Source organism: Pteropus alecto, unplaced genomic scaffold (assembly GCF_000325575.1).
Source record: "Pteropus alecto unplaced genomic scaffold, ASM32557v1 scaffold29, whole genome shotgun sequence".
In the NCBI taxonomy this organism is placed as follows: domain Eukaryota; kingdom Metazoa; phylum Chordata; class Mammalia; order Chiroptera; family Pteropodidae; genus Pteropus; species Pteropus alecto.
In genome coordinates this window covers 1,366,455-1,381,880 of record NW_006443120.1, presented here as the reverse complement: position 1 = coordinate 1,381,880, position 15,426 = coordinate 1,366,455, and the positions used below count along the sequence as shown (strand labels likewise).

At 32.6% G+C, this 15,426-nt stretch overlaps 1 protein-coding gene across 1 annotated transcript in view; it reads right to left on the bottom strand.

Annotated features, from left to right (window-relative positions):
• The window catches only part of LOC102878602 (ankyrin repeat domain-containing protein 26-like), a 115,418-nt gene that overhangs the window by 75,537 nt on the left and 24,455 nt on the right, over window positions 1-15,426 (bottom strand). Inside the window, exons 8-14 of the mRNA XM_025040539.1 lie at window positions 14,548-14,608; window positions 14,253-14,452; window positions 10,981-11,110; window positions 10,655-10,716; window positions 8,369-8,462; window positions 5,918-5,946; window positions 5,757-5,829 (exon numbers count right to left, since the gene is read on the bottom strand). Coding sequence (XP_024896307.1) covers window positions 5,757-5,829; window positions 5,918-5,946; window positions 8,369-8,462; window positions 10,655-10,716; window positions 10,981-11,110; window positions 14,253-14,452; window positions 14,548-14,608 — 649 coding nt within the window. The remainder of the gene's footprint in view (window positions 1-5,756; window positions 5,830-5,917; window positions 5,947-8,368; window positions 8,463-10,654; window positions 10,717-10,980; window positions 11,111-14,252; window positions 14,453-14,547; window positions 14,609-15,426) is intronic.

The following is a 15,426-nucleotide window of genomic DNA, read 5'->3' as shown; positions in this document are numbered from 1 at the left end:
ATTTATATTAAATTTATTGGGGTGACATTGGTTAATAAATTTATGTAAGTTTTCAGTGTACGATTCAAATATACTTCATATGTATATTGCATTGTATATTCACCCACCAAAGTTAAATTTCCTCCTGTCGCCATATATTTGACCCCTTATTCCTTATCTACCACCCCCCTTTTCTCCTCTCTTCTGGTATCCACAAAACCATGTCCATGAGTCTCTATCTGTCATGTTCATTTGTTACTTTCAGTTTTATATCCCACATATGAATGAAATCATATAGTTCTCAAACTTTTTCTGTCTGACTTATTTCACTTAACATGATAATCTCAAGATCCGTCCATGTTTTTGCAAATAGCAGTATGTCACCTTTTCTTATGGCTGAGTAATATTCCATTGTAATATATATATACACCACATCTTCTTTATCCAAAGAAGATGGAAAGGCACCTCGATTGTTTCCACATCTTGGACATAGTGAATAAGGCTTCTATAAACATTGGAGTGCATCAATCTTTGCAGATAAATTTTTTCAAATTTTGGTGTGATACCCAGAAGAGGGATTGCTGGGTCCTATTGTAATTCTACTCATTTTTGAGGAAACTACATACTGTTTTCCATAATGACTGTACTAATTTACATTCCCACCAGCAGTATATAAGGGTTCCTTTTTCCTCACGACCTCTCCAATACTTGCTGTTACTTGTCTTATTGATAATATGCATTCTAACAGCTGTAAGGTGGTATTCCATTGTGATTTTGACTTGCATTTTCCTAATAGCTAGTGCTGTTGAGTATCTTTTTATATGTTGATTGGCCATTTGTATGTCTTCTTGGGAGAAGTACCTGTTCAGGTCCTTTGCCTATTTTTTAATTGTATTTTTTTGAGTTTTATGAATTCTTTTTATATTTTGAATATAGCCCCTTATCGGATTTTTTTTCACAAGTATCTTCATTCATTAACTTAGTTTCCTTTGGTTTATTGATGGCTTCATTTGAAGTGCAGAATCTTTTATTTTGATAGAGTTCCATTCATTTATTTTAGCTTTACTCCCTTTGCCTTAGAGGTCAAATTCATAAAATCCTCTCCAAATCAAAGACCCATGTGTTTAAAGCTATGTTTGTTTTCTATACAATTTATTGTTTCAGGTCTTATGTTTAGGTCTTTGATCCATTTTTGGTTCATTTTGGTATATGTTGACAGATAGCAGTCTGGTTTCATTCTTTAGCATGTGGCTTTCCAACATTTCCAACACCATTTACTGGAGAAGCTTTCTTTTCTCCATTGTATGTATATAGCTCCTTTGTCAAAAAGTATTTATCCATATACATGGGAGTTTATTTCTGGAATCTCAATTTTATTCCATTGGTCTGTTTTGATGATTGTTGCTTTGTAGTCTAATTTGAAGTTAGGCAGATTGATACCTCTGGTCTTGACCATTTTCTTCAAGGTGCTTTAGCTCTTCAGGGTCTTTTGTGATTCCATACAAATCCGATGCTTTATTGTTCTATTTCTTTCAAAAATGGCATTGGGATTTTGATGGGAATTGAAGTAAATATGTATATTGCTTTGGATAATAAGGTCATTTCAACTATGTTGATTCTGTCAATCTATGAACACAGTATATCTTTCTATTTCTTTGTGTCTTCTTCAATTTATTTGAAGAATGTCTTATAATCTTCAACATACACGTCTTTCACATGCTTCATTACATTTATTCCAAAGTATTTTATTCTTTTTGTTTACAATTGCAAAAGAAAATTTTTTTTCCATTTCTTTTTCTAATAATTCATTGTTAATGTATAAGAATGCTATGAATTTTTGTATGTCAATTTTGTATCCTGTAACTTGGCTATATTTGTTCATTGTTTCTAATAGTTTTTTTAGTAAAGTCGATAGTGTTTTCTATACAGAGAATCATGTCATCTGCAAAAATAGACAGTTTGACTTCTTCATTCCCATAGCGAATGCCTTTTATTTCTCTTGCCTGATTGCTCTAGCTAGGACTTCCAACACTATCTTGAATAATAGTGGTGCTAGCAGACAGACTCGTTAAATTCCTGATCTTAAAGGGAAGGCTTTTAGTTTTTCAAAATTTAGTATAATGTTAGCTGAAGTTATGACCTTTATTCTTTTGAGGTACTTTTCTTCTCTACCCATTTTATTAAGGTTTTAATCATAAATAAATGTATCTTGTCAAATACTTTTTCTGTATCTCTCGATATAATCATATGATTTTAATCCTTTATTTTATTTCTCTGGTGTGTCACATTGATCAATTTGTGACCCAGGGATGAAGCTCACTTTATTATTTATGATATATAAACTTTTAAACGTCTTATGCTATTTGATTTCTTAGTATTTTGTTTCTAATTTTTGCATCTGTATTCATCAGAGATACTGGTCTAGTTTTAGAGTGTGTGTGTGTGTGTGTGTGTGTGTGTGTGTGTGTGTGTGTTTTCTTTACCAGGTTTTGGTGTTATGGTAATGTTGGTCTCACAAAATGAGTTAGGAATTATTGCCTCTTTTTAATTTATTAAAGAAAAGGTATTAAAGAATCTTTGAATGGTAGAACTCACTGGTGAAACCATCTGGTCCTGGGCTTTTACTTTTGGGGGAGGTTTTGATGATTGCTTCAATTTCTGTACTGTTGATTGGACTACTCAGATTTTCCAGATCTTTGTGATTGTCTCGGAAGGCTGTATATTTCTAAGAACTTGTCCATTCTTCTAGGATATTGAATTTCATGGCATGTCATACTTCATAGGATTCTTGTATGACCATTTCTATATCAGTGGTATCTGTTGTAATGTCTCCACTTTTGTTTTGATTTTGTTAATTGTGTCCTTTCTCTTTTTGCTTTAGTGAGTCCACCAGGGTTTGTAAATTATTTTGATCTTTTCAAAGAACCAACTCTTTATTGCATTAATATTTTTTGTCTTTTTTTCTCACTTTCATTTAATTATCTAATATTTATTGTTTCCTTCCATCTGCCAACTTTGGGCTATATTTGTTCTTTTTGTTTGTTTATGTTTTTTAAAATGTAATGTTACGTTATTTAATTGGTATCTTTCTTCTATCTTGAGATATAAGCCTGTAATGATATGAATTTTTATCTCATTAGTGCTTTTGCTGAATCCAAAAGTATTGGTATGTTGTATTTTTCTTCTCATTTGTTTCTATATATCTCTTCAACTCTCTTTTTATTTCCCAGTCTTTCTATAGTAGCATGACCTGTTCTTAATATGGTTTGCAATTTCTTGTTTTGTCTGTCTGTAAGTCATCTTAATTAGAGTTCTGTGTGTTTTTGTTATTTTGTTTCAGGTAGATTGACTACCTTCAGTATTTCCTATAATGTATTCCTTGTGGTAGAAAATGTTCTTAGCTTCTGCATGTCTGGGAAGTTCTTTATTTCTCCTATAGATTTGAAGGATAACTTTATTGGATATATTATTCTTGGCTGGTAAAATCTCCCTATCAATATTGGAGAGGGCCTTTTTGAACTGACACAATTATGTGTTCTGTTATCTTCTTGGATTGAGGTCATTTCATAGATTTGGGAAGTTCTCATCAATCATTTGTTTGAAAAGGCTTTCAGTACCCTTCTCCCTCTCCTCCTTCTGGTATACTCATTATTCTTATACTGCTCTTTCTGTTTAGAATTAGGTAGTTCTGGTAGAGTTCTTTCAATTTTTTTTGCTTGCTTGTTTGTTTGTTTCAAGTCTCTCTCTTTTTCTATCTGTGTCACACTTCTAGATTTCTGTCTTTGATATCACTAATTCTTTCTTCTATCTGGTCATCTCTGTTTCTTAAACTCGCTATTTCATTTTTCATCCATTTTATTAAATTCTTTCGGTTTAGAATTTTTTTTTTTTTTGGTTCTTTTTTAGAGTCGAGTTTCAATCTGTTTGGTACAGTATTTATGTTGTTCATTGATTTTGATTTCAAGTTCATTGAACTGCCTATCAGAACTTTTTGAATCTCCTTGAGTTTTTTCAAAAGTGCAGTCTTGAATTCTCTGTCATTTAAACTACATATTTCTATATCTTTAAGTTTATTTTCTGGAGATTTTTAATTTTCTTTCTGAGCTGCCTTATCACCTTGGTGTTCATGATATTTGATGGAATTTTCAGCACCTAGGTATTTATGGGAATGTACTCTGCCTTTAAAAAATAATTATTATTATTTATAGTTAAATTATTATTTATAGTTAAATTATTATTATTTAATAAATAATTATTATTATTTATTAAAGACCCCTCTTTAGCAGATTGATAAGAAGAGGTTCTTCTTTTGTTTTCCAGTAGGCAGCACACACTTCTCCTGCACTGCACGGGCCTCTGGGGTCTCTGCTTTGTGGTAAACAAACAAACAAACAAGAGTCATTTATTCCCTGGGGAGGTGTGTGTCTCTTCCATGACCAGGTTGCCATGGTCCAGAAACTCTACCCCTGTGGGAGAATGTGATAGTGATGGGATCTGAGCATCTGAAGAGCCTGTGAAGTCACGGTACTGCTCAAGTTGCCGTATGCAGTGCTGTGCTATCTTCTCCGAAGCAGCTTGGATAGGTGGTGGTATGGGTTGAAAGAGGCTGCCTGGGTACTTATTGTTGTTCTCCTGACAATAATGCTGGCTTCCATGTTTCCGCTACCTTTCCTCTATATCTTCACTTCTGTCTCTAGGACCAGCTGCAGTGTGCATCTCAGTTCCCGGGGCTCCAGGATCCCTGCTCTGTATTCTAACACTTGAGGCAGCAAGTTTCCCCTGGCACTAGCTGCTAGCTCTGGGAGGGTCTGAGGAGGCAAGCTCCGAGAGGGTGGGGGAGCTCAGTGCTTAGCTTTCTGCCTGGTTGCTAAAATACAGCTGTCACTCCTCTGTATTCCATGTTGAACATGGATTCTGCCCTGGTTTAGGGGCTCTGCCACGTGGAATATGCTGATAACTCAGGTGGGAATGTTCGGGGCTACAGAAAGTGCGTATCACCTCCTAATTCCCTGACTCTCGTTGAGCCTGGTGGGAGCTCAGGGCTGTGACTACAGCACAGTCTTTGCTTCCCTCCCTTTCCTCCTCCCTTGTTCATCTGATTCACATATCTTCAGATGCTGTGATGTGCAGAGTTGTAAGACATCTTTGTGTGCTAGACTGGGTGTTTTTCCTTGGATTGTAGCTATTCAGTTTGTTATAATTTCAAGGGGAGAGATCAAAGAGACTCCTCATGCCATCATGTTTCTGATGTCAGAATACTTCCCCTATCTTTAATAATCAAAGACACCATAAACATAGACACACATGCACAAACACACACAGTCTGCTAATCAGAACATCCGGTTGGCTTAAGCTCGTCAATGTACCAACACTAAAAGGAAATAAAGTTAAAAAACTATTAACATGTTAGCAACTGAAGCTTTACTCTTGGTGAAGGTCAGAATTGAAATAAGCATTTTAAAACACTGGAAAAAACATAGAGTCTAATAATCAAACTCTGGGTATCCTTAATAAGTACAGGGACTACAAAATAAAAAAAAATTAAGTTATTGAAATGAAAGTAGAAATTTCAGAGTAAAAGTTATATTAAAACTTTTTTCTTCCATTTGTAAATATCTGTTCCTAAAAATACAAAAAAAAATTGACATCTTCATTATGTATGTCATATCCTCCTATTAATTGCTAAAAAAAAGGAAATTATAAATAAAAAGAATATGAGCATGTCATACATTGTTCTGTACTATTTTCCAGAGTTAAAATTGTTTTACAAAGTTTACCTGATCTGGATGTTTGTGTAGCCTTCATTTCTACTGCTTTGTTAGGAACAGGATCTTTCACTTCAACGATAGGCTGAATGGGTTTTGAAAAAAAGATGATTAAAAAATAATGTACATTTCATACTTAATGATTCGAGATTAAAAAATATAAATGTTATTACCTTCAACTGAAGATATTTTCCAGGAGAATCTAAAAAGCAAAGGGGCATATGCTTGATTACATGTAAATATGAAAAACAACTATATATTCAACTAGTGATGGTAAGGAGCTGAAACTTTATGTCCTAGTGTTTTCTTTTTTGAGAGGCGAGAGTGTTAGGACAACAAGATCGAAATCCACTATAAATACTAAAGAAATAACAGAAATATCGGTTTGACAAAACATAGCATTGAGATTTGAAAACATTTTGTTTCAAATGACTATAACTAAACTAGAAAAGTGTGCATATACCAATGTCGACATGCTGATCAATGGGGAAAACAGTGATCAGTCATCAGAGGAACAAATCATGTCCTTGATAGGATCAATGGAAGAGTTAATGAAAATGCAACATCATACTTAATGCAATACATCAGAATCATTTTATACTATTATGCTCAAATATTTATTATGGTCTTTATTTTGTCCTGTAATTTAGTGAGTACATGGGTATAATAAAAATTTAGTTGAATGCATAATTCATATCAATAGAGTAGGTGTTTTGATTTACTCAGCTTGAATATACATTTGTAAAATAATAGTTACTTATAAGAGTGGTTTATGGGGGTCAGTGAAAAAGGTGGAAGGGATTAAAAAGTACAAATCGGTAGTTACAAAAGTCATATAGATGTAAGTATAGCATAAGGAATACAGTCAATAATATTTGATAACTATGTATGGTGTCCTAGATTTATTGGAGTGATCACCTCATGACTTATATAGATGTCTAATCACTATATTGTATACCTGAAACTAATATAATATTCTATGCCAGCTGTAATTTAAAAATAAAAAATATTATTAAAAATCTTTTATGTTTCAAAATCACTATAATATATACTGAAAATAACAATTTTAGCTCTAAGGAAATGAACTACGTAATTTCTTTTGTTTTTAAAATTAGTTGGGCTTGATATATCATGTTAGGCTTTAAAGGATTAAAGGATTTTTATAAACTGCCTATTTTGTCAAAAAATTAGCTACCTTAAAAAAACAGCCAGTGATTCTATATTCAAATTAATCTAATTTGAGTAACATATAGCAATTTAACTCATGTCTTTGGGGGTTAAATAACTGTAAGCTGTAAACTCCCTCAGTATTTTCTAACCTAATGTTCTCATGAGGAGGATAAGTGAGTGGCTACAGTTTACCCCAGTTCTCACACTCCCTACTGTTTTAAGTATTCTCTAAAGCATTAATGATCTCATCTTCTGTTTCAGTGCAAATATATAAGGCAACTAAAGTGAAGTCTCTCAAAATTGCTCATCGACTCCAAAATTACCTAGCTAACACTTTTCTTTCTTCCTCCATTCTGTTCACTATCCTTCATCCTCTTCAAAATTTCTAGGCCTGTGGTCTTGATTCTCTTTTCCATTTTTTTTTGTGGGTTTTCTCCATGATTTTTCTTCACTCTCTGTAAGCTATAGTATCTTACTTCTATGTTTTCTATTGCTTCATCTCCTTTCTTCCCATTGGCTATAAACATGCTCAGAACTATACCAAAATAATGCTGTTCCTTGATCCTTTCAAACCTTGAACTAGCCAATGGTCTTTCATGCAGATTTCTCTACTCAGAGCATGATCTGAGGACCAGAAATACTGGGGTCACCTGAGAGCTTGTGAGGAATGCAGAATACCAAACCTGCTATTATCACTTCTTTAAAATTAAAACTGCATTGGAAGTCAAAACTTTCTAATGAACTTTTTATTAAGTTATAGCTTCCCTGATCTCCCCATAACCTACCCTGCTCTCTCCTGTTTTCTGCTGCTCTTCTTTTGCCTATATAATACTCTCCTATAATATAGCCACATTTTACATAACATATATTTATAGTTGCCCACATATACATGTGTGCATGCAAGGTAGATAAAAAGAGCTCTACATAATCAGGTATCTCAATTCCTAATGCCTTTCCACCAGGGGCAAAAAAAAAAAAAAAATAAGAATGGGGATATTTTGCTGTACTTCTCTGATAAGTCTTGGTACTGGAAACTCACTTTATATTCTCTCATTTTAAATTATCTGCTCTTCCTTTTTCAAAAGAATCATTGTACCACTTTCTACTATATATATATATATATATCTGCTCCTTTTTCCTTCCTTTACTCCTCTCAAATTTCCACCTTTCTCATTCTTCATTCCATCTTTAATTATTTTCTTCTTTTCTATTTTCTGACTTTAATTATGTCTTAGAGTATCTTGCAAAGAAACAAATAATTTAGCTTCTATAGTGGCTTTTTCAAATTAATCTGTTGCTGATACCTGATAAGACATATAATTGATCTCTTTTTCACTTCATTTTTTTCTTTACAATGAATATAATAGGTGATTTTTGCTCACTGTTAGACTTTATCAGACATCATATTTTAAATCAACATCTGTCAAATGATTTTTTACAAAATGCAGTCTTACCTTCTACTTGTTCATTCAGTATGTTTTTTCCTCTTTGATCTGCAGCTCCAGAGAAGTAATCAACATACTTCTGTGGTAAACTTGCAGAAAAACTCTGTTAAAATTTATACCAATAATGAGATGCATGAAGATGTTCTAATCTTTTTATCGGAAAATATCTGAATTTCCTACATTAAAAGCCATTAGATTTAAAAATAAGAGAAGCATATATTGAAAACCAGAACATTTCAATAGAAAAGTTCATATTATGCCCTCTAGATCAAGCCTGTTTTTTGTCTTCATTTGTATACTGACTGTAAATTATGAGTGGATGGCAAAGTAAATACTGATTTGTATGTACATTTCAACAAGAAACAATCTTCAAACACCTAACTCTACTTTGCATTCTTCACCAAGATTGTAGAACCTATTGTATTTGAGTAAACAAGGACTTGGGAAAAGCTAATTATTATTTTAAAAATGTTTGATGAGCTAAGTAGTTGAATTAAATGGCAAAGCTGTAAGTAAAACCTTTCTTGAAATTATGTTAAATAATAGCGAAAAGTTTACATAGTTTTGCAACACTTCTAAAAAGTTTAGTAAGCTTTAATAAGGGAAGAATAGCACCATTTATTTAACAATCTAAAGTGTGCCAGGCACAGATTATGCACTTTTATTTCTTTTTTATACACAATAACAATAATACAAATGGTGTGATGGTGGTTACCCCATTTCCTGCTTCTTAGTCATTCCAAGATACTAGGTTAAAATAAGGAAAAAACATGATCATTGTTCTCTCTGTCCAGAATGTCCCTCTTGCAGACATTGACATGACTGGCTCCTCATACGTCACTTGGCAGATTTGGTCACAGTCATTAAGATCATTTCTTACCACCTCAGTACCATTCCCAGTCCCATTCTAATTCCCATCCTAATATTCTCTAATATAACATTCTCTATTTTCTTTATAGGAAGAGCATATAATGACTTATAATGGATTGTTCTTTACTTGATTTTCACCTCCTACCACTATAGCCTAACCAATCAACTACAGATTCAGTATCTAACTGCCCAGCACATAGCGGGTATTCAATAACAGAAATTTACTTCGGGTTAAAACATTTAAAATCTTATCAAGAAAGCCTCAAGTTCTAAAGGACTACATGCCCATGGGATATATCCATAACTGTCTACTGAAATTTAACATCCCCCAAATTAGAAATCCACATGCTTGTTCTAACTTTCCCAATCTTTTCTTGACACTACTGCCATTTTATTTCTTTCAGGTACACAAAAATGTTCTGGATAGTCAGTAAATCACTAAATACACTGTGATCACTGTATCTTCCATTTCCACAGCACCCTTTACCATTTACAAATTGCTTTTACATTGTTACAATATTTATTCACTACACCTACCCGAAAGGTAGAAATTAGTATCCTAATATGAATGAGGTCACTGACATTGCAACAAATTAAAAATAATTTTCCCAACATCTCATAGCTAGGAAGTCACCGATCCAGGATACTAGCATGTTCTTAGACTTCAAAGGCAGTGTTTGTACCATTAGGTAGCAGATGCTTATAATTAAGAGATTACGCTATACCTGTCACCTTAGATTAGCTCATCATAACCTTACACTTATATTACAAATATGGTTGCCATAAGGGTACTCAGTGCATGCTATCTGAACTATCCAAAACCATGGTTACTTATCAAAACTTCACGAACCAAATTGTCGTTAGTATAGTCCCACATATCTATCACTATTCATCATGCTATTCCTTCTTTGGAAATATCCTTTGCAGATTTACTTGACAATCTAAATAAATAAAATTTCAATGTCCCAGGTATTGTATTTTCAAGTTCTACATTATAAATAATACTACAATTTAAGCTGTTTTTCTCTGAATCTAATTAGAAATTTAACATACTCATACATACCATAGAATCATACATGTGGTCATAGGTTGACCTGAAACAAGTTTTTAGTTTGTAGATAAACTTAACTGCAGAACCCAAACTGATTCCTTAAACTTCGAAGCCTCAGTTTCTTGTATAATAGTACACTGATTTCATTAAGGGAATCTTACAAATTAGCAGAATTGTACTATGCAGTATTAATATATTTAGCACATAGTTATTCTATTAATAGCTTAAAGAATATAGGAAAATAAGTTATATGAACAAACGCAGACATGAAAAAGTAAAGTCAAAGCATACTTTATATGTATTAATATCACTCAATGCTGATGTTTAAAATAATAATTAATAATAATAATAATAATAATAATAAAAGACACTACCTCAGGATCCAAAGGTGATTCTACGTCTTCCTCTTCTCTTAATCCTAATGCTGACATTTTAACTATAAAATGTAGTTACAGATACATTAATGTGAACACTTATTACTATGAATTTTAAATACATATATGTCTATTTCCATTCATTAATACTTTAATAAAATAAGAGTAATAACAAAATTTTCAGAGTGTTGAATTTATGCAAAAAGAAAAATTTGGTAGTAGTTGGGATAGTGGAAATGGATATCATATTTGCATCTAAACACTTCAGGTTTGTTTAGCCCAGCACGTAAACAGAGAAAAAAATATATAGATATTTGCTAAATTACCACTTATATTATTTTTACATGCTCCATCAACATAAGTCAAATTGTCCTTACTTGTTTGTTCTCGTGGAGCGCTGTCATTAATATCCATACTATTTTCTTTGTTTCCAACTGCTGGCTTTGTAGCTTCTTTCTATAGAAACAAAACAAAACAGAAACCCAACTTCAGATAACATCATATTCATTGACTTGCTCACTCACTCACTCATTCAATCAGGAAGACAACAAGCATTTACTATGTCTATCAAATCACAGGCATTATCCTGGGAGATTCTAGAAATATAAATAAAAGATTTTGTCCTATATTATGGTAGGGGTAGAGATACATGAAAACAGTAAGAATAGAAAAGTACATTTGCTACTTCTATAACTGAAGTGAATAAAGTGCAGTAGGGCACAAAAGAGAAATCAGTCATTTGTACCTGGGAAGCTCAGGAAATGCTGCAAAGTTTGTGTTGTGAAAGATAAATGCAGAGAGAGGGCATAAAGGGCATGAAAGGGAAGCATGAGCACAACAAGAAGTATAAGACAACACAGCAAGTGAGGGCACTAAAGTAATGTGGTAAAATTGGAACACTGGGAATGGGATGGAAAGAGGAAACTGGAGAATCAGAGCCACAGCAAGCAAGGCAAGTGTCATGCTGGCATATAAGTTTCACCCTTACTTGATGGGGATAAGATAAGTTATATTATTACAAACATATTTTAAAACAGTCACTCTGGCTATAATGTAAACCTGAACATAAGGAGAGCAAACCTTGAAGAAATTGTTTCAAAATTGAAAGTGAGAAAGAGAATTACAAGATGTAAGCAGGTAGAATATATTAACTTGGTGACTGACTGAATATGGTAATTTGAGGAAAGGTTGAAGTCCAGGATCTTTCATACCTTAGTATTTCAGCGGTGGATTTACTAAGATGGGGAAAACAGATGACAGAGGAGATTACAGGAGTTAGCAAAATGGAAAGTGCCAGGGGCAACGTCTTCAATTTAGGACATATCAAATTGGAAGCACTCAGGGGACTTAGAAGAAAGTTCTGGATAAACACATTTGGAGTAGGACTAGGTGACCTTACTCAGGAAAAGCATAGGATGTTAAGAAGATAGATATTTGTAACATATACTAAACTGATACAATTAAGCAATGCAAACCTACACAGAACTTGTGAAATATTGAAAATGAAAGTAAGAGCAGGGGAATATAAACATGAAATTCAATTTTTCAAAAATATATTCCAAATTCTGTTTCAGCAATATAAAAAACTCTTTTATGGATGTATGCAAATGCTTATTTCTGGGATATTATAGTAAGAAGCATTTTTAAAAAATATTTTCTTTTTTAGTCAAGGCAACCCTTGGTTGACCTCACGGATTGCAAGGAACTTGTCAGTTTACAATCCCTTTTTTTATTTTTATTTTTTATGCCTACAGCACCTGGTCTTCCTAGGTGGTCTCCCATCCAAGTACTAACCAGGTCCGACCCTGCTTAGCTTCTGAGATCAGACTTTACTGGGCTTGTTTGGGGTAACATGGTCATAGATTCAAGAAGCATTTTAAGCTTAATGAAAAACATTAGTTGTCAAACATCATTTCACAATGTTACAAGATGATTCTTCATTAAAAATTAATGTTAAAGGCCAGGTGTTAAATTCTAGAAGAGGAATGCTAAGAGAATTATGAGACATTTTTAAATACTACTATGATTTATAAAGAAATATAGATCCCTATTTAAAAATTCACGTGGTTTCTCACTCCCTTGTGAACAGCACACTAATAGCTCTAATTTCCCATATGTTCTATTTAACATGGTAGATAAAGATTGCAGAAAAACATCTACTATTGAAAACCTAGTAAAACTATACTTATCTCAGTTGAAGATTTAAAACTCTTCCAATAGATCTAAGATTATCAAACTAGGCTGAGTGAAGAAAGGGACTAAAAATTCATGTGACCAGGATGTCTGAGTTCTAGATATGAGAGGGTTTTCAGGTTAGGTTTAACAACCATGAATACCAAAGTTAATAAAATTTCTCAAGAGTAATATGAAATGTATAAGTTCACGAATCATAAAATTAACCATTTTAAAGTGAAATCTTCAGTATTATTTAGTATATCCACAATGTTGTGTAACCATTTCCTCTAATTCCAAAAATACTGGTTGCCCCAAAAGAAACCCCATTGCCATTAAACTGTCACACCTTATTCCCTCAGCCATCAGCCCCAGGCAACCACTAATCTACTCTTTGTCTTTATGGGTTAATATATCCTGCACATTTTATATAAAAGGAGTCACACAATAGCAAGTTTTTAAAAGAATCTCTACAGAAAAAAAATAATTTCTGGGCTTTTTTTATGTTACAGCTTAAAATTTATATTTTCATTTAATGAATACAGATCAAGAACCTCACATATATTATCAGACATATTCATTATAAATGATGAAAAATCTAAATAAAATCCTTATTTATTTCCTGTCTTTATCTCAAAAAAACCTAAAATACGTACTAAGATGAAACCAAATAGTAATATAAGTTAATTGAGCAAATTAAGTATATATCAAAAAGATAAGTTAGAAATCACAATCAAAAGAATAAAAAATTCATAATTCATAATCCAATAAAGCCTAATCATATTTCAGTTTCCATTACTATAAACATAAGATTTGCTAGCTTAAATATAAAATATCACTGTATTAAAAGTGAAGTTAAAAAAGAGATAAAATGAAAAGTGATATATATATATATATATAAAGGAAGAATTATATTTCCCTTTAGTTCATAAAAATAAGCTTTAAGTAATTCGGAAAATCTGAACATTTTTTTCTTTTACCTGGCTTTCTTAACTTATTTTGCATTTAAAATAATTTTTAGCATATTTCATAATAGAGTTCCTGCTGTCACTTAACTGCCCTATTTCTGTTGTGTCTTTATAATAATCTCCTCATTTTGACTCTGTTATTAAATCTTGATGTTTATTTAGTCCTTCTTAAATGAATTTTTCTTTTACCTCCTCCTTGTCTTCACATTCATCTAGCTATTCTTTCTAGTTGCTTTCTAATTCTCTCCTTCCATAATGGCAGACCTAAGAATTGTTTACTACCACTAATCTTTACAAAAACCAATCCTGAATATAAATCTCTCTTTTTATCATATTTGTTTTCTATTGTCATCTTGAGGACTCCCATTTCTTTCTAGAATCCTTTTTATTACTACAAGGATCAGATATGTGAAAAAGCATGGGAAAAAATAAAAAACAAAACAAAACAAAAAACTTACCTTTGTAATACTAACAATTGCTGAAGACACGAGTGAAGGTTTGAGAAGAGGTTCAGGTGTTGGCAAATCAGGATGAGACCAGCCCTGGACAGCAGTTGATGGCTTGGGAAGGGTTTCAACTATGGGTTCATTTACATTGTGAGCTTTATTGTCCTCATAGAAGGTCCCAGTTTCTGGTCTCACGATGGCATATTTTTTTTCTATTGCAGTAAAAACAAAGTAAAGAATACATAAATATATCTGTAACTTCAAATCAAGGAGTGACTCAAGAGCAGATAATCAACAAATAACTTACTGTTTTGCTGGGATTGCAGAAAAGCAGTCCTTAACTTTGCTAAGCTTGGTTTCATGACATTCTAGAAAAAATTCACAGCATTAAGCATTAACTTTGATAACAATAATGATAATATTCATCATTAGTATATGATCTCACACCAAGAACACAGGCTTTGGAATCATTTAAATATTGATTCATATCCTAGTTCTGCCACATACTAACATATATCTTCTCATAAGGTGAGTATTATGAGAGAGGACATGGTAAGCTTAAAAATATTACTTTTATGATCCCTAAATGATTATTTTTTAAATACTCTGATAATCATTAGATCATTATAAATTTACCCCTGGGTTGTTTAGAGTACTACTAAAAAAACAACATTAAGAAATTTAAATTAATTTTTTGCTATATTTTGAAATGTATTTGCATAAGTTATATTTCCATGAATTATTTCCTTTTGGAGAAAATCTCAGAGTTTGGTAGAATCTTATGACAGTGGTTTGGAACTGCAAACTTTCTGTCAAACAGCTAAAAACAAATGATTGTTTATATTCAGTTCCTTCCAAAAAAGAGAGAAAAAAGAGTAGAAACTTGTGGAGCAAAAATTCATGAATAAAAGCCATGTGCATACTGAACAGAAAATCATGAACACACATATGTTGACAATGTTGTAAGAGAGAGATAGACCAAAAAAACACCCACTGAAGAAATGTATTCTGTAAAAAAAAATAATTGGTTAGAAATAAATAAAAAAATAAAAAGTTGAGGTGATGTCAGAAACATGGCCGAGTGAGAGACGTCCCAAGATCTCTCCCTTTGAAACAACAATAAGCTGAACATCTAAAACTCAACTAAAAACACCCAACTTGTCCACAAGCACATCTCAGCGTGGGA